At 36.0% G+C, this 25,685-nt stretch overlaps 1 protein-coding gene across 1 annotated transcript in view; it reads left to right on the top strand.

Moving 5' to 3' along the window:
• Positions 1 to 12,344: 12,344 nt before the first annotated feature.
• Positions 12,345 to 25,685, top strand: part of LOC105541986 (ovostatin homolog 2-like) — a 69,521-nt gene continuing 56,180 nt past the window's right edge. The window contains exons 1-8 of the mRNA XM_011983312.1: positions 12,345 to 12,409; positions 12,733 to 12,916; positions 13,451 to 13,607; positions 14,913 to 14,965; positions 15,403 to 15,423; positions 17,510 to 17,678; positions 18,497 to 18,581; positions 22,067 to 22,184. Of these exons, the coding sequence (XP_011838702.1) occupies positions 12,345 to 12,409; positions 12,733 to 12,916; positions 13,451 to 13,607; positions 14,913 to 14,965; positions 15,403 to 15,423; positions 17,510 to 17,678; positions 18,497 to 18,581; positions 22,067 to 22,184 (852 nt within the window). The remainder of the gene's footprint in view (positions 12,410 to 12,732; positions 12,917 to 13,450; positions 13,608 to 14,912; positions 14,966 to 15,402; positions 15,424 to 17,509; positions 17,679 to 18,496; positions 18,582 to 22,066; positions 22,185 to 25,685) is intronic.

Here is a 25,685-nt window from a genome sequence, read left to right as displayed (position 1 = left end):
ATGGATTTGCAATTCACAATTCCAACAGAAAGAACAGCCTGGAGCTAATTATCTCTAAGAATGACAGTATTACATACCAAGCCTGTGAGTCTTCAAGGCATACCTAGTTCACAAAACATCTTTAATTTGTTTAACATACAAGTACTTTATTGATTCACCAGCACTCTTCACTATCAAAATATTGAAGCAAAAGGTAGCCCTATCTTCATATAAAATACAATTCATTATGGATCTTCCAGAATAAAAATCTATCCTAAAACAATTGTTAAATGAACTTATGACAGCTTGTGTGTGTTTATTTGTGTAAACTCAATATAACATTTTGGCAAAATGTATATTGAACTATCCATCCTAAACATAATCAAATAGGGCTATTTTCTTCCTGAGATTACTTCTGCAACGTGTTAGCAAAACTATAGCAGAGATGGCCAGTTTTATTAGTACACCAAAAAATAGACCTAGCAGAATAAACTTCTGGCCTGAATTCCTCATAGTATGTATTTAAATATTTAAACTAGAACTTGTCACTCCTAGATGTAATTCTTCCAAGGGTTCATATTTTTTTGACTTGGGCTGGGAAGAGATAGAATTAAATAAGCAAGGAAAATTTTAGTAAGTTTTGTGAATGTGTAAGTCAATTTGATTAGAACAACAATTATTAAGCTAACACTTAGACATCTATACTCTGATTAGAGAATGTGAATTGCAGCAATAATGCAAGAAAATTATATGACTATGATAACAAGGAGCACAAATGACTTAAAATTTTAAGCTAATGCAGGCTGTGATCATGTCATATAGATTTTTGTGCCTGGAGCATTTGGATTAGTCCTTGGAACACATCTGACACTCTACAGATATTTTTAAATTTCATTTAATCTGAAAAGAATGAAGAAGGAATGAGTTCTGGTGTTATATTGCACAGTAGGGTGACAATAGTTTACAGTAAGATTTAGTAAATTACAAAATATCTAGATGAGAGGTTTTTGAATGTCTTCACCATTAAAAAAAAAAAAAAAGATTAATGAATGAAGTACTGGTAACACTGCTCCAATATGATCATTACACATATATAGATGTGTGTGTGTGTGTGTGTGTGTGTATTGAAACATCAAATTGCACCCCCCCTCCTTGGTTTTTATTTTTGAGACAAAGTCTCACTCTGTCACCCAGGCTGGAGTGCGGTGGTATGATCTCAGTTCACTGCAACCTTCACCTCCCACGTTGAAGCAATTCTTCTGCCTCAGCCTCCCAAGTAGCTGGGATTACAGGCACACACCACATACCCAACTAATTTTTGTATTTTTAGTAGAGATGGGATTTCACAATATTGCCCAGGCTGATCTTGAGCTCCTGGGCTCAAGTGATCTGCCCACCTTGGCCCCCCAAAGTGCTAGGATTACAAGTGTGAACCACTGTGGCTGGCCAAATTGTATCCTTTAAGTATGTACAATTACAATGCTTTTAAAAAAAGAAAAAAGAATAAAGGCAATACAAGTTCTTATAACCAAAACACAGTGTATTTAAAGACATTAGGGTTCTTAGGCTCTCACAGGCTTTACCAAAAGCTACTTGTTTGTTTCCTAAGAGAAAATATTGGCCTAAAATAACAGGATTTATGTTTTAAATCCAAATGCCTTGTGAAAGTATGTAAAGCTTAGGGGGAAATTACATTTGGACTTTTTGTTTAAGTCACTCATGATCACATGTCAAACATCTTTAAGAGAAACTTGCAGAGAATCTGCTGACTCTAAAAGTATTAATATATAATACAAATATAATATAAAATAATTATATAAACACTATGTAGCTTTAAGGTAAAAATAGCATTGTAGCTATTGATTTCATAATTGATGAGAATCTAACTGGCTCAGCTTGGCCAATATTTGATATGGATATGAACTACAGTTGACCCCTGAACAACATGGATTTGAACTTCATGAGTCCACTTATACTGGATTTTCTTCCATCTCTGCCCCTCCTGAGGTAGCAAGACCCTCCCTCTCCTTTTCCTCCTCTTCCTCAGCCTGCTCAATGTGAAGAAAACAAGGACAAAAACCTTTATGATGACCACTTCCACTCTGGTTTACCTTTAGTGTGATAATACAGTATATAACATACAAAATAGGTGTTAATTGACTGTTTATGTTTTTGGCAAGGCTTCCAGTCAACAAGAGTACTTAAGATTAGGGGGAGTCAAAAGTTACATGTGGATTTTCAGCTGTGCAGGGCTCCATGCTCTTTGGACCCCACATTGTTCCAGGGTCAACTATATATGTCAATGAGGCCCAAGACAAATTTGCATCTTTGGGTCCCATCTTTCCCCTGCACTCCAGACTAATTTTTCCAATTGCCTACTCGAGTTTGCTACACGATGTCTGAAAAAAATTTATATATTATATATATATATAGTATGTAGAGTGGAACTCTTAATTATATGCTCATTAATGCTCCATCTCAGAAATTCGTATTAATTATTTATTCAGTACCACTAGCAAAAGCAAAGGATTAATTTTTTACTCCTCCCTTTACTTTATCCTTCATAGCAAATCCAGGTGACTTCACTTTTGTAACATGTTCCAAATATTGTCTATTCAATCTCCCCAGGCACCATCTCAGTACAAAGTTACTGTAGCCTTTCATGTGTATCTTTTCCAGAGCCTCATTTAGTGGCTTCTCTGCTTCCATTTTTTAGTTCTCAAAAACCTATTTTCTTTTTTTTCAGCAGAATTTCCCTGTGTTGCCCAGGTCATAATACACTGGTGCGATCTTGGCTCACTTCAACTTCCTTCATTCAAGAGATTCTCATGCCTCAACCCCCCGAGTAGCTAGGATTACAAGCATGCACCACCACAACTGGCTAATTTTTGCATTTTTAGTAGAGATGGATTTTCATGTTGGCCAGGCTGGTCTCCAACTTCCGACCTCAGGTGATCTACCTGCCTCGGCCTCCCAAAGTGCGGGGATTACAGTCTTGAGCCACAGCACCCGACCCCAAAACCTATTTTCATCAAAGGATATAGGAATAAAGTAATACAAAAAGTTAAATCTGATTTATAGTTATTCATTGAACGACTGTCTCTTCAGTTCTAACATAATATAACAACTCATTTATTGAAATATATCTATTAACTACTGTATCTTATGTGGTAGCAGTTTCCAACCTTTTTGGAATCAGAGATTGGTTTCATGGAAGACAATTTTTCCATGGACCTGGGTGGGGGTGGTTTCAGGATGACTCAAGCACATTTAATTTGTTGTGCACTTTATTTCTAGTATTAATACATTGTCATAGATAATGAAATAATTCTACAACTCACCATAATGTAGAATCAGTGGGAGCCCTGAGCTTGTTTTCTTACAACTAGACTGTCCCGTCTGGGGGTGATGGGAGACAGTGACAGATCATCAGGCATTAGATTTTCATATGGAGCATGCAACCTAGATTCTTTTCATGCATATTTCACAATAGGACTTGCACTCCTATGAGAATCTGATGCCACTGCTGATCTGACAGGAGACGGAACTCAGGTAGTAATGCAAGTGGTGGGAAGCAACTGTAAATACAGATGAAGTTTCCCTGGCTTGCCAGCCGCTCATCTCCTGCTGTTCCACCCAGTTTCTAACAGGCCATGGACTATTATGTGTTCATGGTCCAGGGGTTAGGAACCCCTGTTATATAGTAATAGGCAGTGAAAATACTAGAAAAGAACATATAATTTTTTGTTCTCTGCCCTGATTGAGTTCACATTTGAGTAGGGAAGACAAATATTGAATCAGCAATACAATGCAGTATGTAGGAGAAAGGTGAAAAAGAAAGATGCCACATGAAATAAAAAATGTTTCAGTGGGGAAGGATTACACTGCCATTCAGATTCAGTGTGACAAAATATTTACAGCATATGTCACTTAGGGATTTCCTAGGAAGTGAGGAATAAAAACATCTTAGTCATAGATCACAGCATAGTTAAAAATCTTGTGGTGAGAAAGCCCTTGATATTTGAGGGTTGGAAGAAGTCACTAGGTCTGAAGTGGGGCAAAGTTTTATTTATTTATTTTTTATCTTTTGGAGACAGGATCTGTCTCTGATGCACAGGCTGGGGTGCAGTGATACAATCTCAACTCACTGCAACCTCTGCCTCCCAGGTTCAAGCAATTTTTGTGCCTCAGCCTCCCGAGTAGCTGTGATTAGAGGCATGTGCCTCCACACCCAGTTAATTTTTTGGTTTTTTAATAAAGGCGGGATTTCACTATGGTGGCCAGGCTGGTCTTGAACTCCTGGCCTCAAGTGATCCACCTGCTGCAACCTCTCTAAGTGCTGGGATTACGGGCGTGAGCCACTGCACCCAGCCTGAAGTGGGGCAAAGGTTTTTCTAAACCATTTGGTTTTGTTACCGAGTTTCTTGAGTTCAGACTTTTTAAATTGTATATTAGGGTTTGAAACATGAAAGAAAGTTATAAATAGAAAATTTGTATTGCTAGAAAGCTGTGTAAATGAAATCCTTACAAAGAAAGAGCACCAGTTCTCCACAACACCAAAAGGATCCACTTTGCTTACTTAGAATCTTATTTCTTCACTACTGGGCCATGAGTAAAAATAAGAGCATATTACTCTTGGTCAGGACTATCTTAAATAATAAAGATTTTATGAGAAAAAAAAAAAAAGGTGCTCCATTTCTTTTTTTTCTTTCTTTCTTTGAACTCCCTCTCTTCTTTATAATACTTTAAGATATAACTGGTCAATAGACAAAAGCAAATACACACAGTTCACATCTTTAGAAGGCTTTTAACAAAGATGTTAGTGTTAGATGAATTCTAAAATATATTCTAATCCCCAATAACTCCTTTCATAGTTACACAATCTTTAGTTCACAAAAGAAATGCCTGGCCTTTATAAGAGCTCAGTAGCACTTGAATTTTTTGTTTTGTTTTGTTTTTTTGAATCCTAGAGGAAGGAGTAGATGAAGAAGCATTTCTCCACGTTTGTGTTGGACTAAATTAAGCAAATATTGTTTTAGTAATTTACACAATGCCAGATCGATTAGGCAGAGTCCAGTTCATAGAAAAACATTTATGTTCCTTCCTTCTTCCTGGGACAATGCAAATCATTGCCCTGGCAACAAGCAAATGACCATTTGCTTTTCTAACAATTGATCCTGTCTCTGGCTCGGAAGTTCGAATAATCTAACCATAGAAATAGGTTGTATAAACTTAGACGGAATCATAGAGATTGCACAATGTATAATCATAGAGATTGTACAATGGCCACATTCTACAAAAGCAGAAATGAGGCAGGTCAAAGACTTTTACTTTGCTTCTTTGCTTAAATTCAATTTATCATCTCTCACCTTATACGTCCTAACATTTACTGAACGTTTACTATGTGCCAAGCACTGTTCTAAGCACTTTGTCTTCAGTAACTCCTTTAATCCTTATGAGAACCCTATAAAGTTGGCATTATTATTTTTCTCATTTTATAGATGAACAAATTCAATTCCCAAGAGATGTCAACATGCTCAATGTCAATCAGTTTGACAGTAAAAAAGCCTAGATTTGAACCTTGTCAGACTTCAGAGTCTACACTTTAAATACAATATATTCCATCTCTCTAATACTCTACATCTAGCAGTGTTACCCAATCAATGTATTCAAATGGTAAAACCGTACAGAAATTTTTTTACTATTATATGAATATAGTAGTCATATTTTACATCTCTTATTCTTTACTATTAACAACATAATTTAAACTATATTATATTTATTTGATCTAGTATAATAGAATTGTATTTATCCGTTTAGACAACGACGAATTGCTTTTGCATGTCTGTTCTCATCATTGACCTTTTTATGAAATGTAGCAAGCAGTACAACACTAAATTCACTTAATATAGTATACCTCAAAAATAAGCAACAAATGCTTATTTGCAAATCAAATACTACCAAACCTTTTTCCTTTTCTGATCAGTAAATATCAATAAATCTTAATTTACAAATGAATAATGCATTTTTCTCCTGAGACACGAACAAAACCCCAGCCTCCTCCTTTTCTTTGCTTTTTGGGATAAGGATTCCCAGACTCTTATACATAGAACACACCCAGTAAATGTGATGAGTTAATCAATAAGTGGAAAGGAAAAATCTATGCCCATAACTAGAATCTGAATTTCCTCTTTCATAATTATAATCTGGAGAATTTTCTCCCTAAATAAAAGCAGAATATATGTGTAAGAAACTGTCATTCTTTGAAGGTAATATTATCGTGTAGCTGGAAAATTCAAAAGGATACTTTGAAATGTTTGTACACAGATAAAGATATATGAAATGAATATTCAGACTTTGAATGGAAAAGGGGAACTAAAGCAAAAGTACAACTTACTCTTCTGGCTATGTATGAATAATAGGGTTCCTTTTTCTCTGACTCAGGAGGTTCATGTCTTTTGTCAGAATTCATGAAACCCACAGGCTAACTTATTAGCTTGCAAGTAGGATAAACATCTTAGATTCTTCATAGTTCTTGACAGTTTGGGGGATGAAGATGGATGGGTTGCCAACAGAAGCATGGGTTTCCGAAAGAGAAAGGACCGGAGTTCCCATGGATGGGGTTAGGGAATGTGAGAAGACTTCCAGGCATCTGATGGGAAGTGTTCTCACCCAAGTAGTAAGCAGATGGGGAGGAACAAAGGTCCTTTACTCTTCTATCCTGGAGGCTGAGAGGCAAGGTACCTGAATGAAGCATTAATTGTTGCATAATTCTCCTCCAGGCAGTTGAGGATACAGAAGTAGTCAGTATCCAGCCTTACAGGCCCTCATAGGTCAAGCCTCAGTTCTGTTTTCTTCTCCTGCAACCTTCATTGACTTCTACAATACAGGTCACACTTCCTTACCTTCATCCTGCAAGGGTTCAACATTTGATGTTTCTTTATGCATAACTAGCACTCTAACCCAAACAAGCTTAGAAGACAACCATGGATATCTTTTACAAAGAAAAACAGAGAGCAAAGAAAAAAATTGACTTTACAAAAGTAATTCACAAAACTCCTGACTAAAATAAATAATAAAATACATAACTTTCCCACTGTCCCTTTCTAATTTTCCCTTCCTATCTTCCCTTCCAATTATTCCTTTCCTTGTTGCTTCCTGGGATGGAGGTGTCAGGATCTATGTGTGGAGGGTGAGCCATATATGAAGCCCAGTAGGGGGAAAGGACTGAGAAAACCTGCTTTTGGAGACCAACGAATTAAAGATATTCCTGTTGTCAAGACAGTAGGTCTGTAAAACTACAGGGCAAGTCTTTCTAGAGGAACATCACTGTCTCGTTTCCTGTTTTATGACTGTAGTTAGTGACTTTAAACCATATCAGAAGCCATATGCGGCAGAGTTAGTTGTCACTTAATCCAATGCACTCCTCGTTTGCTCCCTTGTCTCTGTCTAAATTTGCATGAGAAAATTTACATGAAAGTACCCAGTAGAGTCTAGCATGTAATAAAATGTTCACTACATGTTGCTTTCTTATTTTTGCTTCTAAATCTTTTGTTTGTCAAGTATTTTCTCCAAGTATAAACCCATCACTGAGTTTAATAAGGTATATTAAACAATTCACCAAACATTCCCCCCAAAAGGAAAAAGAGGACTCTTACATGCTGAAGAGATGCTGATTGAATTGACAGATGTAAAACAGCATTTTTGTTCTAGATTTTCTAAAAAATTTAATTAGCTAATTTGAATAAATATTATTAGTAAGGAGCTTTCTTTAACCCAGTTCCTAGTCAAAAAGTTGTTTCCGTCACTCCATACCTAAAACACTTAAATAGATTCCAGCTGCCGTTTGGACACAGACCAAAATGACCTTATAATTTGGCACCTCAATTTTCTTGTTATCTCAAGTCTCACTGCATCCTACCCTGTCTTTTGGTATTCTAGCCACTTGGGCTACTCTAAATCCTTGTACTTGACAAACAGGCTCTGTCTTACTTACAAGTTGTGGCATAATTTTTACCTTCATCAGGGACTGTCTTAGTCTGTTTTGTGCTGCTACAACAGAAGGCCTACGACTGAGTAAATTTACAGAACTGAGTAAAGGAACAGAACTTTACTGACTTGCATTTCTGGAAGTTGGGAAGTAAAAGATCCACGGGATGGCATCAGGCAAGGGTCTTCTTGCTGTGTCATGTCATGGCAGAAGAGCAAAGAGTGGATGAGAGAGAGCAAGACATCAGACATGCAGCATCAAGCCCTTTTATAATTGACGTTGATCAATTGATGAGGTTGAAGCTCATGATCTAAACACCTCCCATTAGACTCCATGTCCCAAAACTGTAGAACCAGGGGCTTAAGTTTCCAACACATGCATGCTCCTTGGGGAACACATTCAAACCACAGCAGGTACCAACTATTTTTTCTAACAACAGATATATCTTTCCATTATAAATGTACACCTATTTTTCACATGAGATATCATACTTTTTTTCTTCTTCCTTTTTAATAGATTTAGAGGGTACAAGTACAGTGTTTTTACATGGATATATTGCATAGTGGTAAAGTCTGTGATTTTAGTATAACCGTCACCCAAATAGTGTACACTGTCTCCATTAAGTGATTTCTCATCCTTCATTCCCTTCTAAACCTCCACCCTTTCCAAGTCTCCAACGTCTATTATTCTACTCTCTTTGTCTATCTGTACATATTATTTAGTTCTCACTTATGAGTGAGAACATACGGTGTTTGATTTTCTGTTTCTGAGTTATTCCACTTAAGACAGTGACCTCCAGTTACATCGAGAAGGCAGCCTTTTCTTCTGCAGGTCCAGGGTAGGCACCGCTCTTACAGGTTCCTCTTGCATCTAATACTGCTCCTCTCAGGGCACTTGTCACATTGTACAAATGTCTCTCCCATTTGGTTGTAGAACCTCTGAGAGTGGGAGTCATGTATGTTTTTTATTTAATTGTTGAATTCCCAGTACCTTTTTCTATGCTTGGAACATAGTAAATATTCAGTAATTATTTTGCAAACTTTATCCTGTATTTTATTTCACTGCCCAGTTCACTGCCTTTTCTAGCAACACTTTGGTTACAGACATTGACAAGACTCCAAAGAAAAGGCGGAAATGATGAACTCTTGTGTGTCATGCACAGTTAGCAACCTGGTAATCTACCTGGAGCTATCCTTAAAAACTCTGATTGTAGAGTAGTAATTGTGCCAAATTACTGAATTATGTCATATCTTGTTCCATGAGTGTCATAATAACAATTCAACTTAATAGGCTTGATATTTACTGTTAGAGGCACGTCAGAGTCAGAAGGAAATTTGGACTACCTTAGGGCAAATAGGATGTGACAAAGGACTTTTGTAAATACTATTCTGGCTAGAGTAATATAACTTATTTCCATTACATGTGTCATTACTGTATCACTATGATACTAGAAAGTGATAGAATGACTGATGTGTAAAATTCTGTGAAACATGTAATGAGAGTCATATATAAACAATATTTTAAGTATCACCACAGTAATCCTAACATTACTCAAGGTAGTTTGAAGATTGCCCAGAATCACAGTGCACTAGGTCAGACCTACTTAGCTAACATTGGTTTACTTTATTTTACTGTTTCTTTATAGCAAGAAAAGGAAAAAAGATACAAAGAAAATAAAGATACAACTTCCCAGTCCTTATCCACTGAGTTACCTTTTCATGCCCGCCATCTACCATAATGCTGGCAGATAGTAGGTATTCAGTAAAAACAAACTAAATAAATGAGTAAATAGAGGTATTACTACAGAAGTGAACACCAATAACCTAAATAGTATTGAATCTGTCAAGTGATGATGATGTAATATCTGTTTTCCATACCTCTTTGCTCAGCAGAAACCTACTATATAAAGGCATAGCACATCAATTCATATCTTTTTATATTCTTGTATGTGAAGATGTCCTTTGATCTTATTTAATCTATGTTTTTTAAAAGAAATTTTTCCCAGCCACTTATGTCTGGGTGACCCTATGGAAATCAATGAGTTTTTCTGATACTGTATTTTTCTTGTCTATAAAATGAGGGTAAATTCCAAATTGTGTTTTCTGAGGATTAAATGAGATACTATAAATACCGGCACATGGCACACAGACTGCTACACATTAAATACTCAGCAAATGCTTCACTTCCGTATTTCCTCCCTTCCTTCATCCTCACTCTCCCTTTATTCCTCCCCCTCCCATCCTACTTCTCTCCTTTCCTCTCTTCCTTCCCTCTTTCTTTCCTTCCTTTCTCCTTGCTGTTTTTTCTTCCTTTCTTACCTTCTCTAATAAGGGGTAAATTTTTTTTAGAGAATCATCTTATTCATCTTGTTATCCCTAGAGCCTAGCATTATTGCTGATACATAAGAAGCACTCAATAGATACTCTTGGAACCATATCTGAATTTTCTGAGATAAGAGTCCCTTAACCTGAAGACCATGTTAATCGGGTAAAATTATTTAGGAGTATTCTATATTTGAAGAGAGAGCTATCATGAAAACATGCTAGGTCCCAAGATAATTATTTATCCCAATATAATTAAAGTAACATTTTACCTTATTTTTTCCCTATATTTCTGTTAGCAGTAAATTGCCTTTATTAAATTTAAGATCAATAAAGTCATTTTTTAGCATAAAAATTTTACATTTGAAAAATAAAAATACTTTAGAGAAATTTTATTACTTTAGACTTACCAGCCTTAGGGATGAAGAATTGGTTGCTTTGATTTAGAAACAATTTACCTTGTTGTTCTATTTGTCTTGAATGCTGGTGAGTTTTAGTTGTTTTGGAAGCTAGTGACTCAATTTACTTAATAAGCATGTAGAGAGGAGTGTGAAGAGTGTCTCTAATAATACTCTAATGTGCTATCAGAGCAAAGGATTTGGTCAAAAATGAAGACTAACAATTTGATATTCCAATGGAAAGAAAGAAAGAAAATATTCCAATTGCTGGCAGGGCTGGCCAGCAATTGAAGACTAACTTCTGTAACAGAGATTTTCAGAGAGTTGGGGTCCTATGCAGGTTAGAGAAAAGACACACATAAACAAAATCCTAAGTGGGGATGGGTAAGAGATCAATGTCACAACTCTACTGAGAGAATAAGATGGTCAGAACTTTTATGACTACAATTCTGTGCTAGAACATGAAATGTGGTCAACAAGGAACCCCTGTCCTCACCTTCCCCAGACTTCGTGGTTACCTGCATTTTAATGCCATTACAGCTCCTCAATGTTTAGGTTCTAATTGGTTTTGTTGTTCTTTACTTTGTGTTTGCTGTTTCAGGCCTATTTCCGAAAGATTAAATCCAGTTTCTCTCTTTTCTTACCCAATGTAACCTTCTTTAAGCCATATGCATTAACTCCATCAATACTTAAAGTGAGAGGAATGTTTTTAAGAAAAAAAAAGGGAAAGACAATACAAATGGGAGAATTAACACACTAAAGATGTTATCAAGGGTTTCCTAGTTTCCTTGGTATGGCTCATGTGCTTTGTAAAAAATGTTTTGCAATCAAAATAATGGTAAAGAATTTATTTTCTTCTTTTTTTTTCGGCCAAGAAATGTGTGTGTGTGTGTGTGTTTCACCTTTTCTTTCATTTTTTTCTCATTATATTGAGGGTAGAAAAGGACATTGAACATTGTAAGAAGACCTCACTAAGATAGTCACATTAAATGTTAAACACAGATCAACATTTTTAATGCTGAATTTTGTATTATGAAATTATAAAAGAGTAACTTAACAGTTTCAATTATCTGTAAAATAAGCTTTTGTTGAATATCTGTTTGGTTTGTATTAATGTTTTGGCAAAACCAGTAATGCTCCTTCTCTCAGAAGCCTGGAAAATTTACGTTTTGGGAATTGGTATGGTAACAGCTCTTTGGAGAGGTATTTTTCTTCTAACTGCTAATTCCTAGGTAGTAATGCTTTTGATACTGCGGTCAACCCTGTGAGTGTGATGCTGAAATAAACTAATGAACCCCTGTCACACAACTATTTTCTTTGTTCTTCTCTTTCTTCCTGTACAACTTGTGCTGCTGATTCTAAAAACAGAGCAGGGTCCAGTGAACTTAAGCAGGAAGTTGCATATAAAGTGACACCTTTCGGAGAAGTAACAGGAGAGGTGATCTAAATGTGATTGGTGGATTCCATGGTACTTGCTCCAAAAAGTAATTGGTCTTCCATTGTGTATGACTATAAAAGCAACAATATACAGAGAGAGGTAGAGCAGAAGGAAGTAAGGAAAGTGGAGAGTTGAGGTAGCTAATTTCTAATGAGAGTGAGAAAGGGACCGTGAGAAAATTTCTCTTGAAATCTTTATTACTCAGGCATCTGGATAAAATGGTGGCTACTTTTCTCCTGAGCACCTTTTTGCTTCATTTTACTGCTGCTGTGGCTTCAGAACCGTAAGGAAATATTGCACTATGTATAGCAAAGTACTAACAAAATGACCTCATGAAATATGTTTCATGTTAAAATGTAATTACATTTTTACCATTTCACCTTCTGAGACTGAGTGCTGGTTTGTTTGTTCTATAAATTTTAAGCAAATATAAAGACAATTGACCTCTTTTTCTTAAGATACTTCTCTGTGCCTAAGTTTACTGTAATACCATCTGTGAAAAAGGTACATATTTCAGGGATATTTCAGGAAGGTAAAGATGCTTTCTGTGGATGTTCTCCATTTCTCCTACATGTGTTTACAGTGTCAGTTACTTTCTTTGCATAGGCAGTATATCCTATGGGTCTCGTCTGTGATTCAGAGTGATTCTGCAGGAAAAGCTTGTCTCCACCTCTTAAAACTTAATGAATCTGTATCCTTGAGTGTCGTCTTAGAATATGATGGATCCAATACCACTATTTTTGACCAGTTTGTGGAAGAAGATAACTTCTATGCTTGTGCAGATTTCAAGGTCAGGCATTGAATTTGACATTTCAGGACTTCAGATGGAAAGATGAAATTATTTTTTAAAAATTATTTTTAGAGCGGTAACACATCTTGGTTGGGGATGAATTGTAAAAGGTAGGAAAGAAAATTGGATAATACCTGGAAGTCAAGAAATAAAGAAAATTTTCACATGCAACAAAACTTGGGAAATACTGCCATACTTCTATCATAAAAAGGTGTAATGAGGTAACAGTAAAAAGTTTTTTTAGATAGTAAAATTGTTCCACAATTTGAGGAAAGAGAATGTAAGCAAAGAAGAGAAGGGTTGGGACTCAGGGCAACAAAAACCATAAACAAAAGGCAAGAAGATATAAGAAAAAAGTTTCTTAGAAAGTGTCCTCACGCTAAATAAAGGAATTATAACAGGGAATCACTGTCTCTCATTAGGAAAACGTAGGTTTACAAGTCTCTCTTATTGTAAGAAACCAAATTAAGACATTGTTCACCATCTTAACATCCAAAAATAATTTCTTCATTCTCTGCTCTTCCACATAAAAAGGTCTCTCAGAAGTCATCTGAACAGTTGGCTTTTATTACCTTGCTGGCTAAGGGAGATACTCATCAAATCTCTGAGAGAAGATCTGTAGCAGTCATTTCAGAGGAGAAGGCAACCTTTATACAGACAGATAAATCCATCTATAAATCAGGAGAGAATGGTAAGTAAATATTTGTGTTTCCTTAGTATCATTGGCTTCAGAAATGCATTCACCAAATTAAGAGCAATTCAAACTTGAATTTTACTCTTAAATTGATTCTTAACATCATGGAATTGTGAATTTCTGGAATTCTTATTGGTTGCCTGGGTCAGTTATGAAAGAGTACCCTTCAACATCAGTAATTGAATGCTTTGCTTCATAAAATTTTCAATACCCTTTTCAGTGTTTACAAATTCTAGCGATAGGCCTATATAATGTAATGGCTACAACCGTAGGATTTGGAGGACAATTGTTTGGTTTGAATCTTTGCTCCATAACTTACCGATTGGGCAAGATAATTAATTCTCTATTTAAGGCTCAGTTATTTCACCTGCAAAATGGAAATAAAAGTGTTTCACTTGTAGAAATATTGTTAGAGTAAAATAAGATAGTTGATGTAAAATAGTGCCTAACATTCAGTAAAGACCCCTAACTAATATTATTATCACTATTATTCATACTAGTAGAATTAATAATGAATCTGATAACCTAGGTAAAGCCCTTCTAGTTTCTTTATTGTTGTTGTAAGTAGAAGGTAGCAGAAAGAACACCAAATCAAGATTCAGAGGGTTGAGTTTTGGTCTTGGATCTGTTAGTAAATAATTGGCTTTTGCAAAGTAAATTCTGTTATTTAGGACTTAGTTTTCTCATTCGTAAAATTAAAGAGTTGGAAGAAAGCATCTCTACATTTAATTCTGGTTATTATTATATATCATTTATTGAAAATAAATAGAACTAAACTCAGAATTCTTATAGTGAGATTTTTGCTAAATTATATTTTCTCTTTTGGACTCACTAAAATGCTATGATGAAAATTATGTATACAAAGTTGGCTAAGATAGTTTTTCTAGAATTCTGCTAAAATTAATGTTTGCTAGCATCAATACATTTTTTCAGGAAAATTATGTTTATCTCCTGCCATATGTATTTCACATTTATCCTTCTGTGACTAATTCTGTCACCAATGCTGAATATCTCTCTATGGGCTATAAGGGCAAAAGTTTCCAGCAGTAGTAGCTGCTAGTGTCAGCCTTGGTCACAGCAGAGCATCTTGAACAGAGGAATTATCAACGTGCAATAGGAGATCTTTCCCAATGAAACCCCGATCTGAAAGAGTCAAGTCAGAGCCAGGGGAGAAGGGAGCGCAGTATTCCATGATTGCAAGGCAATTAATTTCTCTGTTTACAAGCAATCATACCTGGAGGGAAAATAACAATAACAACAAAAAATGATCCCCCGCTCTCTCTCTCTCTCTATCTATTTTAGTTCAGTTTCGCATTGTGACCCTGGATACCAAGTTCAAGGCTGTTGAAGATTTGGTGAGTTCAATAATTTCTAGTGGTACAATTAGACAAATCCATTGCTACATAAAGCTTCTTCAGGAAGCTTTCCATATGTGTGGAAATGAGGTTCCAATGTAGGGTACTTTATGGGTATAGCTTCAATGCTAACCTCACATTTAAATGGAAAACTTTCATTTGTAGTGAGTTGATGTATATTTTTTAGGCCTTTTCATTATGTAAAGTAAACATAGGTTGTATGGAACCTGCTTTCTCCTTCCCAGAAGATGTTTGGGATTTATTTCGCATTTGTGATTTTCTTGGCATCTTTAGCCATAGAAACGTTGTCCTCCGGGGAAGTAAAGCCTAGGTTTTGATACTTAAATTAAGACATATTTAGAGCTTTGCAATGCAATATTTGGCAAAACATAATGTGCTATTACGGTATTAATCTGTATTGTTTTTTCCTCTTTCAGTATCCTTTAATCACAGTTCAGGTAAGAGACCTGCTTTTTACATTCATTCTTTTAAAATATTTAGATAAAGGTGATTTGTTTTGGTTTTTATAATCCATAATTAGGAATTAAGATGACTAAAATAAGGGGAAGTGAAAGTCTTTATGTGCATACACAATGTAAGGCATCAGATGAAGGTCTAAATCAAGTACTGCTGCTTTTGGTGCAAGCCGTGTGGCAAATGCATTATTTTGGTTTTTACGGAGAATAAAGCATTGAGATTTTTCTAAGCGGTGTCCTTGCCTGAAATTGCTTAATTTTGGCTGCTGGCCATTTTCAATCTTAATTTAGCCACTTCTTGTTTTAAGGAAATAGAAAACACAAACATCTAAAAATTTTGAAATATGCTAGAAGGTGATAATATTATAAAACTGACTCTGTTTTCAGAAAATAATTAAGGGAGGCTCTTCCTAACTGTTCTAGTCTCTAGAATAGCGGGGTCTTCAAACTTATTTGAAGTCGTATGCTTATCAGTAAAAAATTGTATCAACCAACTCCAACATATGTATTTTAATCTGTTACACACAATGTGCAACAGTATTGCTAGCTATGTCTGAAGATGGGTACACTGAGATCCAGGTTCAGCACTAGTAATTATGTATGTAAATATGTGCATCAAATAGTCTTTGTATAATTTAGATGGCTTTGACTTTGTTACAGAGGTGTATCCTACACTAAGCTCATCCTTATAGTAGAAAAATTATCATGTCAGTCATTTTCATGTTGTCTGCATGATCAGTAATCTATAAATAGTATTTCCATCACATCCTGATTCAGCTAACATTGCATTCCATTGAAAGTAACAGAAAGCTTAACTAAAGTTGACTCAAACGAGTAAAGATTCTTTGTTTTCACAAACCACTAAGTCTGAGTGTAGACACTTAGCAACAACACAGTGCTGCCAAGGATCCAGGCTTTTTCTGCTTAACCTCTCTGCTACCCTCAATGCATTGCCAACTAGGCCTGATTCTTTTAGAGAGAATTTCTAACCAGTGACTTCCTCTTACACTTAATCAACCAACACTTTGTCACTTGTACAACTCTAACTGAAAGGAAGTCTGAGATATTAATTCAGCCTTAAGATTTGTTTTGTTTTGTTTTGAGTCAAGGTCTTGCTCTGTTGTGTACAATGGAGTGCAATGATGTGAACACAGCTCACTGCGGTCTCAATTTCCTGAGCTCAAGCAATCCTCCTGCCTCAACCTGTTGTATAGCTGGGACCAGAGCTACACAGGAAAACAAAAATAGCCACCATGCTCTACTAATTTTTAATTTTTAATTTTTTTGTAGAGACATGTTCTCACTTTGTTGCCCGGGCTGGTCATGTACTCCTGGGCTCAAGCAATCCTCCAAACTCAGCCTCCCAAACTGCTGGGAACATAGATATGAACCACTGTGCCTGGCCTCTAGCTTTTTAGACTTTACAGTAGAGGAAAGAAAAAAAAATTGTAGTGAGTAGTGAAGTACGTTTTTGTCTTTTTATGGAGATCTTTTTAGTCAGGATTTCTTTAATCACAGCTGAATGATATCAATAAATTTATTTTCTTTTTCCCCCTAGAAAATATACATTGTTTCTAGAATTTATTAATAAGTTAATAAATTTATTTATATTGGCATCATCAATCCTCTCTTGTCATACAACTTCCACTTAGCAGCTCTTGCATGCAAAGTGTGCAATTCATGACCAACTTATGTAGAGACTAAATAAAAACCCGTGGCAATTTTTATAAGCATTTGTTAGCATGTGTTTCTTTGTGACCCTTTTGGTGTGAGTTCATCGCTTTGGACAGCACTACTCTGAAGCAAGCAAAATAAGTTTCTAATTCTTTAACTATGGAACTTTAACTATGGAACTGTTAGCCATTTTGGGTTTAAGTGAGATATACGTTAAGATTGGAATTGAATGCATTGAGGAAGTTATGCTGCTTCTACAATTTGAGATAATTAGTGCAATAAAATGATCGCATTTTCTTTACTTCCAGCAACTATAGAAACGATCCAAAATATATCAGCAAAGGGTAATGCTCTCATGCAAACTCTGATTTTTTTTTTTTCCATTATTTTCTAGGATCCTCAAAACAATCGGATTTTTCAATGGCAAAATGTGACTTCTTTCCGAAATATTACCCAACTCTCATTCCAATTGATTTCGGAACCAATATTTGGAGATTACTGGATTGTTGTGAAAAAAAACTCAGGGAAGACAGTGACACACCAATTTGCTGTTAAAAGATATGGTAACCAGTTGCTATTTGTAGTTGTCCTATGTAGATGAAGGGTTTAAAGGATGGAACAAAACAACATTTATGTTACACTTAGGCAGGAGTAGGTGAAGCTTGATCTGATTTTCTTTATCTCCCTGATCTCCCTTCCTTGAACTGGTTGGCTTCGTCATCAGTACTTTGCTGCTCCTCATTCCTTCCCCAGTATCCTTATTCTGATTCCTGCCTTCTTTTTCCCCCTAGAAAAATACACATTTTTTCCTAGAATCCCCACAGTCTTCTAGGAGAGATCTAAGAGATTGCAGTAGAAACAAAATGTGAGGCTGGGTATGGTGGCTCACGCCTGTAATCCCAGCACTTTGAGAGACTGAGGCGGGTGGATCATGAGGTCAGGAGTTCGGGACCAGCCTGGCCAACATGATGAAATCCAGTCTCTACTAAAAATATAAAAATTAGCCTAGCATGGTCATGCATGCCTGTAATCCCAGCTACTCAAGAGGCTGAGGCAGGAGAATGAGAATGGCTTGAACCCTGTAGGCAGAGGTTGCAGTGAGCCGAGATTGCACCACTGCACTCCAGCCTGGGCAACAGAGTGAGACTCCGTCTCAAACAAGCAAAAAGAAACAAAATGTGAAATTCTGAGGATAGGGAAAAGAAAAGAAAGAGGAAGAATTAATCATTAGTGAGACACCACCATGTAGAATGGTGCCACACAATTTGGGGCAAATGATACATAGCTCGTACAGATGGAGGGTACAAGGAATCATAGTAAGCTATAAGACTGCAATTTCCTGTGATTGTGCAGGCTAAAGTATATTTCTCTTTGTTTCCAGTGTTGCCCAAGTTTGAAGTTACGGTCAGTGCACCACAAACAGTAACTATTTCAGATGATGAATTCCAAGTGGATGTTTGTGCTAAGTAAGTATTTATTCAGGGGATTTACCTTCACAAGAAAACAAAGCTCAGAGAGAATGAGATGTGAGATTAACCATGAAACTTTAATTATTTATATGCTTACATTAATGTCATTAGAGAAGCAATGAATCCTCATTATAGAATATTTGAAAAAATATAGAGAAAAATACAAGACATTACCTATTATTAATTTGACCAACTGCCATTAACATTGTAATGTCACTAACATTGTAAGTTTCCTCTAATTTTAATGAATATTTTCCATGACTGCAATCATACTTTTCTATTTATTATAATTAAGAAAACATGTCTTCATATTATGCCAATCTTTTCATTAATTCCAATTTTCTGTTGCACAAACATTTATATGTGACTGTATCAAATTTAATTATTTTATTATATAATATGTTGCCTGTTTCATTTTGTTTTCCTGGTAATTAATAATTTTGCAGTATATGTCTTTGTGTATAACATATAATAGGTAGCTTTTGAATTAAAAATTCTTAAGAAAGATTTCCAGAAAAGGAATTACCAAGACAAAATCTGTAACATTCTTTTAGTCTTCTGATTGCCATACTCCTCACTAAACATGTTGTGCCAATGTAGAATTCTAGCAGCTGGTATGAAATTGTCTCATTGAATCTTCACTATCATGGCATATTTTCATTAAAATAAGAATATGAGCTATTGAAATGGCAAAGTGAAGATAAGGCATCATATCAATTTAATCTGAATTATTTGAATTATCTTAATGTAAAAAAATACATGATTTCAGAAATTTGTATTTTGTTTTTGGAAAATTATTTTTAATTTTTTCCCCTTTTTTAATGCCTTTTCTCAAATTTCTAATAATAATTTATAAACAATTGGCCAGGCACGGTGGCTCACGCCTGTAATTCCAGCACTTTGGGAGGCCAAGGTGGGGGGGATCACCCGAGGTCAGGAGTTCGAGACCAGCCTGGCCAACATAGTGAAACCCCGTCTCTACTAAAAATACAAAAAATTAGATGGGCGTGATGGCAAGCGCCTGTAATCCCAGCTACTCGGGAGGCTGAGGCAGAAGAATTGCTTGCACCCAGGAGGCGGAGGTTGCAGTGAGCCGAGATCGTGCCGCCTCACTCCAGCCTGGGCAACTGAGTGAAACTCCGTCTCAGAAAAAACAAACAAACAAACAAAACAGCTAACATTTTTGAATGTCAACTAGTTTTTAAGCTTTGCGTATATTATTACCACAGTGCTATGAGATAGGAGCTATTGTCATCTCTATTTTATGAAGAAAGATAAGATACAGAGAATTAAAATAACTTACCAACAGTAATGGAGCTTGTTGATGGCAGAACTAGGATTTAGACCTAGGTTGCTCAGTTTCAAAACTACTCTCCTAATCAATAACTGTCATATACTTTATAAAAACAGTTAACAATATTAATATTTGTCATATCTGTTAAACACTTTATTTAACTTATGAGGTGAAAATTACTTGCCTTTGAGTATTTTCAGCAGTCTATTAAAGATATATTGGTTAAAGGGCTGTCTAATGAACGTGCAAGGGTGGTTCTTAAGATGCCTTTGATGCCCCAGAGAATCTTGAATCTTGGAAATCAGTTTTCAGCAGCATTTCAAATCTTGTTTTGACTTTAGGAAACGATTATACATTTTTTTCTGGGTTTTAATGAAGAGTAGTTGAAAATACCAGAATTTAATCTACGTAATAGATGAGAGAGTGTAGATCATTGATGTTGAAAATGATGAGGTGTTAAATATAAGCTGGAAGAAATCCAGAGTCCTAAACTGGTTTCGCTAGAAAGGCCATACACAAAGCCAGAGCTTTCAACGGCATTAACATCTCATTTATTTATCTGCACAATAGTATACTAAAAAAAACTACAACACATTGGGAGAGAAAAAAATGTTTCTCATGCCTGGCCTTTGGAAAAAACTTGCAAACCTGATTTCTTGAAATTTCTTTAATATTGTATTCTGGATAGAGTTACATTAAGGAGTAAATCAGTATCAGCAATAATAATACCCTGCCAAGAGGCCAGGCAGCTAGACTGCAGCTGTGCTTGCTACAAAGTTATTTCTGGGCAGATTGTGAGAGCACTGCTTCTAGAAGGTTCACACCAAATTGGTTGATCTCAAATTGTATGATACTGTGTCTGTGTTTCTTTAGTCCTTTCTGGGATTTAGCTTAGAAGGGCTAGAGAAAACAAGAAAAAATTGGATTAGTTTAGCAAACCATCTCAGAGATGACTTAGGCTTTTGAGAGGGAAGAAAATTTACCTATAGGCAAAGAGATTTTAACACACTGCATTAGCATTCACAGAAAGCTTTTCAAATCACAAACAAAGGGAGAATGTTTATTCTGTCCTGTTTTAAACATTTAAGCTACCTGTCTTATGGGCATATGTTAACTTACAGATAACACTGCAGTAAGAGTTTTATTTTATAAATAAAAGACATTAAGTAGAAATAAGAAGAAATGTTCAGAAATAAGAAGAAATACGTGTGGCCAGATCTAAGTCTGGCCTCTATATAATCATGAAACCTGACACATGAGTTTATTGATGTGAATTGACCCAGAATCTCAGAAGTGTTAGGAATGTTTAAATAGAAAGAGAAAAAGGTGAGTGGAAAGAAAAGGGCACAGGCCACGGAGTGAGGCAGATCTGAGTCCGAATTTTAGTTTCATCAATTACAATGTGGAGAAGTAAGTTACTTGACCTTATTTTACAAATCAGGGTCACTGGGAAAAATAAATGATATATATCAGTGTCCAACAATTAGAAAAAAGTATTCTAATCTGTGAAAATAATATTCACTTTTATTATATGCTAGTTTTACACTTGTTATCTATTAACAAAACGAAAAACTCCAATTAACTAGATTTGCCTTTGGTTGAACCTTTACAAATCTTGTGTTGTAGTTTTGTGTTTTAGGAGAAAATGAGACACTCAAACCCACCCCATAAGGTATTATATTTTTGGTCAAAGCATAACCAGTTCATACCAAGCCCCACAGCCTTTATATTTATTGGGTGATAAATAAAAACTCATGCTTAAAATACTGATGTGGAAATATTTCAAGATCCTGAATCATCCAAGTTTGATATACATATATATTTTTCTGATAGAAGGGAAAGTGCTATAATGTTATGATGTTTCTATCAGATTAAAATATATTTTTAAAAAACTCAGTTTAAGCATTAAATCATATTCAATGAGATTTTAGATTATTTTAGATTCTGCCTTACCCTGAATTCGATTTTTTAAAAAGCAGCCAAATCCTCCTAAGAGATCAAATGCCCAGTTTAACCTGAATTCTGTGGGGAACCTAAAGCCTCACCAGTAGGTGAGAATTCCTAATTCAATTTGGTTAGACTGGGTTACTCATAGTTTAGAGACTTCCTACATAATTTCTGAAGAAGATCATAAAATATGGCTATGATATTGGTTGTCTGTAATCATAACTACCCCTTCCCCTATTAGGTACACCTTTGGCCAACCTGTGCAAGGGAAAACCCAAATCCGGGTGTGCAGAGAGTATTTTTCTTCAAGCAATTGTGAGAAAAACGACAATGAAATATGTGAGCAATTTATTGCACAGGTAAAGACCACAATCTTTACTCCAAAACAAAAGTTCTCACTCATTTTTCATTCTTATTCTTTCTTTGATTTCATTTATAAGAGGGACTTCACAATACTGTTTTCATTTTATTGATCATGGAGTTTGCAACTAAATAAAGTGAAGAACGAGAAGAAAATACAGGGCTTAAAGTAGTCTTTTATTCCACAGGCCACGTAAATTGTTATCCACCTCTAGATTCATGGGATTTTTAGAATCCGAAAGATATCATGGTCTTTGTTGTTTTATATACTGCCTAGGTAGCCTCCCTGATTTTCCTTTGGAGAATTGTTAATCATTTTTTAAGTGAGTCTGTGATATTACTCTCCATGCCACCTGGATTTTTTTTTTTTTTAATGGAAACAGCTTATTTGCAATCAGCTGCAATTCAGAGTACCCCCACTATATTACTTTAGACTTGCAGTTCATATCCGAAGTCATCATTTGCTCTCGCTATCTGCAGCATCCTAACCTTAAGTGAACAACTCTTCCTATCTCTTCCAAACTGTCTTTTGACTCCCCAAAGTGAAGCCTGTGTATGCCACATTGTTCATATTTTAAATCCAATTGTCCTAAAGTTACTCATCAAATTTAGTGAACATCCTCTAGGTAAATATCAATAATTGACAAACACAAGCAGAATCCTACCTTTATATAGGAAATGCAGGCAAAGAAAAGTAGGGTGGGATTTTTCCACGTCAGCAGTACATGCTTCCATTGGGTGGTTCTGATAGAGTTCAGTCAACCGTTTTACACAATGATGGGTGTTCCCTCAGCTAATGGTTTATTTTTTTCCCCCATGTGAAAAACATATCAATAAATAATCTGGTAGAGGCTAGGAGCAGTGGCTCACACCTCTAATCTGAGCATTTCGGAAGGCTGAGGCGGGAGGATCATTTGACTCCAGGAGATCAAAACCAGCCTGGGCAACTTAGTGAGCCCCTTCTCTACAAAAATGAGCCAGGCATAGTGGTGTACCTCTGTGGTCCCAGCTACAGGGAGACTGAGGCAAGAGAATCACTGGAGCCCAGGAGGTCAAGGCTGCAATAAATTGTGTTTGCACCACTATACTCCAGCCTGGGCAACAGAGCAAGACCTGCCTCAAAAACAAACAAACAAACAAAAAAGATTCTGTCTGGTGGAACTATCTTTATATATGAGAGGTTTTATTTATTTGAAATAAATTTCTTAGAGTGAGTTTCCTGAGTCAAAGGAAATACAGATAATGTTCACAGACAGATAGTTTTAATTTTAATAACTATTAGCATATTGCTCTCCTAAAAGTTTTTAGGCATTCAAATTCCTGTCAGAAATATATGAGAATACTATATTTTCCAAATTACTTTCAGCAATATATTTAGAACTTTTAAAAGTTTTTGTCATTTTGATAGACACAAATTTAGCTTGTTTTAACTTGTGTTATCTAATTTCTATTTAGTTTGAGCAACTTTTCATATTTTTGTTATCAATTTGGATTTGAGAACTCTTTTTTTTGAGACGGAGTCTCACTCTGTCTGCCCAGGCTGGAGTGCAGTGGCCCGATCTCAGCTCACTGCAAGCTCCGCCTCCCGGGTTCACGCCATTCTCCTGCCTCAGCCTCCCGAGTAGCTGGGACTACAGGCGCCTGCCACCTCACCCGGCTAGTTTTTTGTACTTTTTAGTAGAGACGGGGTTTCACCGTGTTAGCCAGGATGGTCTCGATCTCCTGACCTCGTGATCCGCCCGTCTCGGCCTCCCAAAGTGCTGGGATTACAGGCTTGAGCCACCGCGCCCGGCCTGAGAACTCTTAATTACCTATGTTTTTCTGTTCATGTGAAATGGAAACTTTCATTGTAAGTACTGCCTTCCATCCTCCAAGCATTTTTTTTTTTTTCGAGCCTGTTATTTAAACAGCCAACTCATTTACTTTTTCCTATTTTTGACATACCCACCTTCCTTACGTTCCTGGGTTTCCAGTCTTAGAAAAAAAAATCTCACCGGCCCCTGTGTTGTACATGTGGCTATCTAAGTATGCTCTTAAGGTTGTTTACAATTTTTTAATAGACATAAAGTTCATTTCCAATGATATTCTAAAATGGGAATTTTTCTTCCAGATGTGGGCTGTGTTGTGTTAGCACCTATCTCCCGATTTTGTTCTCTCTCACTCTTTGTACTAAATCATGCCCACAAAAGTTTCGCCCATTTTATTGGTTCTTATTTTTACTATTTTCTTTCTTATATTATTTTGTGTTCCTAAATAATTTATTTTCTCTTTCATCTTATTAATTCTTTTTTTTAATATTTGTAGTTGATTTTGTTGGGGTTTAAAAAATATATTAGCTGTTTCTTTTAGTAATAAGCACATTCAATGTTTTACATTTCTTCTTAACTACAGCTGAACACCATTGATTTTGATGCAAAGCATTTTTTCATTACTCTAATATCTTGGTTCTTATGGTTTACTTTATATTTTCTCTTTGATTCAAGGATTCCTGAAAAAAAGCTTTTCTCTTATTCCCAAAATAATTAAGGTTCTTGTGGTCACTTTCTATTCTTTCATTTTAATTTGACTATATTATAATTAGACAAAGTAAAATTGCTTTTGTTGTTGATGTCGTAGCTGTTAATTTAAAATTGAGAAGCACATCTCTGGAGCCAGAGCAGCTACTTCGCTCCACCGTCTTTTAGCTGTGAGGTCTTGGACAGGTTACATGATGTACCTATTTTAGTTTATTCATCTATATAATAAGATAATAACAGTACCTCGCTCATGTGATAGTTTTGAGTATCAAATAAACTGATGCATCCTTATAACATTTTAAATCTGGAATTAGTAAACACTGTGTTGTAAAATATAACTAAATTTATATTTCTCTAATTATTGACATTACTGATGATAGATTATAGATTTTTTTTGTTATTTTAAATAAGCAATTTGCCTTAAAAAGTGTTTTGTTGTTACACATTTGCTGAGTGCTTCTGTTCCATCTGTTTAGTGCCTTTCTCCATGATTATAATTTCTTCCTCTTAAAACGCTGTGAACCAAAAGTATCTGAGACAGATCTCAATCAATTTAGAAAGCTTATTTTGCCAAGGTTAAGGATGTGCCCATGACAGCCTCAAGAGGTCCTACCAACATGCACCCAAGGTGGTTGGGGTACAGCTTGCTTTTATGCATTTCAGGGAGAGGTGAGACATCAACAAATACGTGTAAGATGTACGTTGGTTCGGTCCGGAAAGGCAGGACAATCCAAAGTAAGGGGGCTTCCAGGTCATAGGTAGATAAAAGACAGTTGTATGAAGAATAGGTAGATAAAAGAACAGTTGTATGAAGAATAAGTCTTTGAGGCCAGGCACAGTGGTTCAGGGCTGTAAACCCAGCACTTTGGGAGGCCGAGGCGGGCGGATCCCGTGAGGTCAGGAGATCGAGACCAGCCTGACTAACATGGAGAAACCCCATCTCTACAAAAAATACAAAAATTGGGCCGGGCGCGGTGGCTCACG

This window comes from Mandrillus leucophaeus, unplaced genomic scaffold (assembly GCF_000951045.1).
Source record: "Mandrillus leucophaeus isolate KB7577 unplaced genomic scaffold, Mleu.le_1.0 Scaffold249, whole genome shotgun sequence".
NCBI lineage: Eukaryota > Metazoa > Chordata > Mammalia > Primates > Cercopithecidae > Mandrillus > Mandrillus leucophaeus.
Note: the sequence above shows the minus strand (reverse complement) of the source record. Positions and strands in the feature narration are given on the sequence as shown.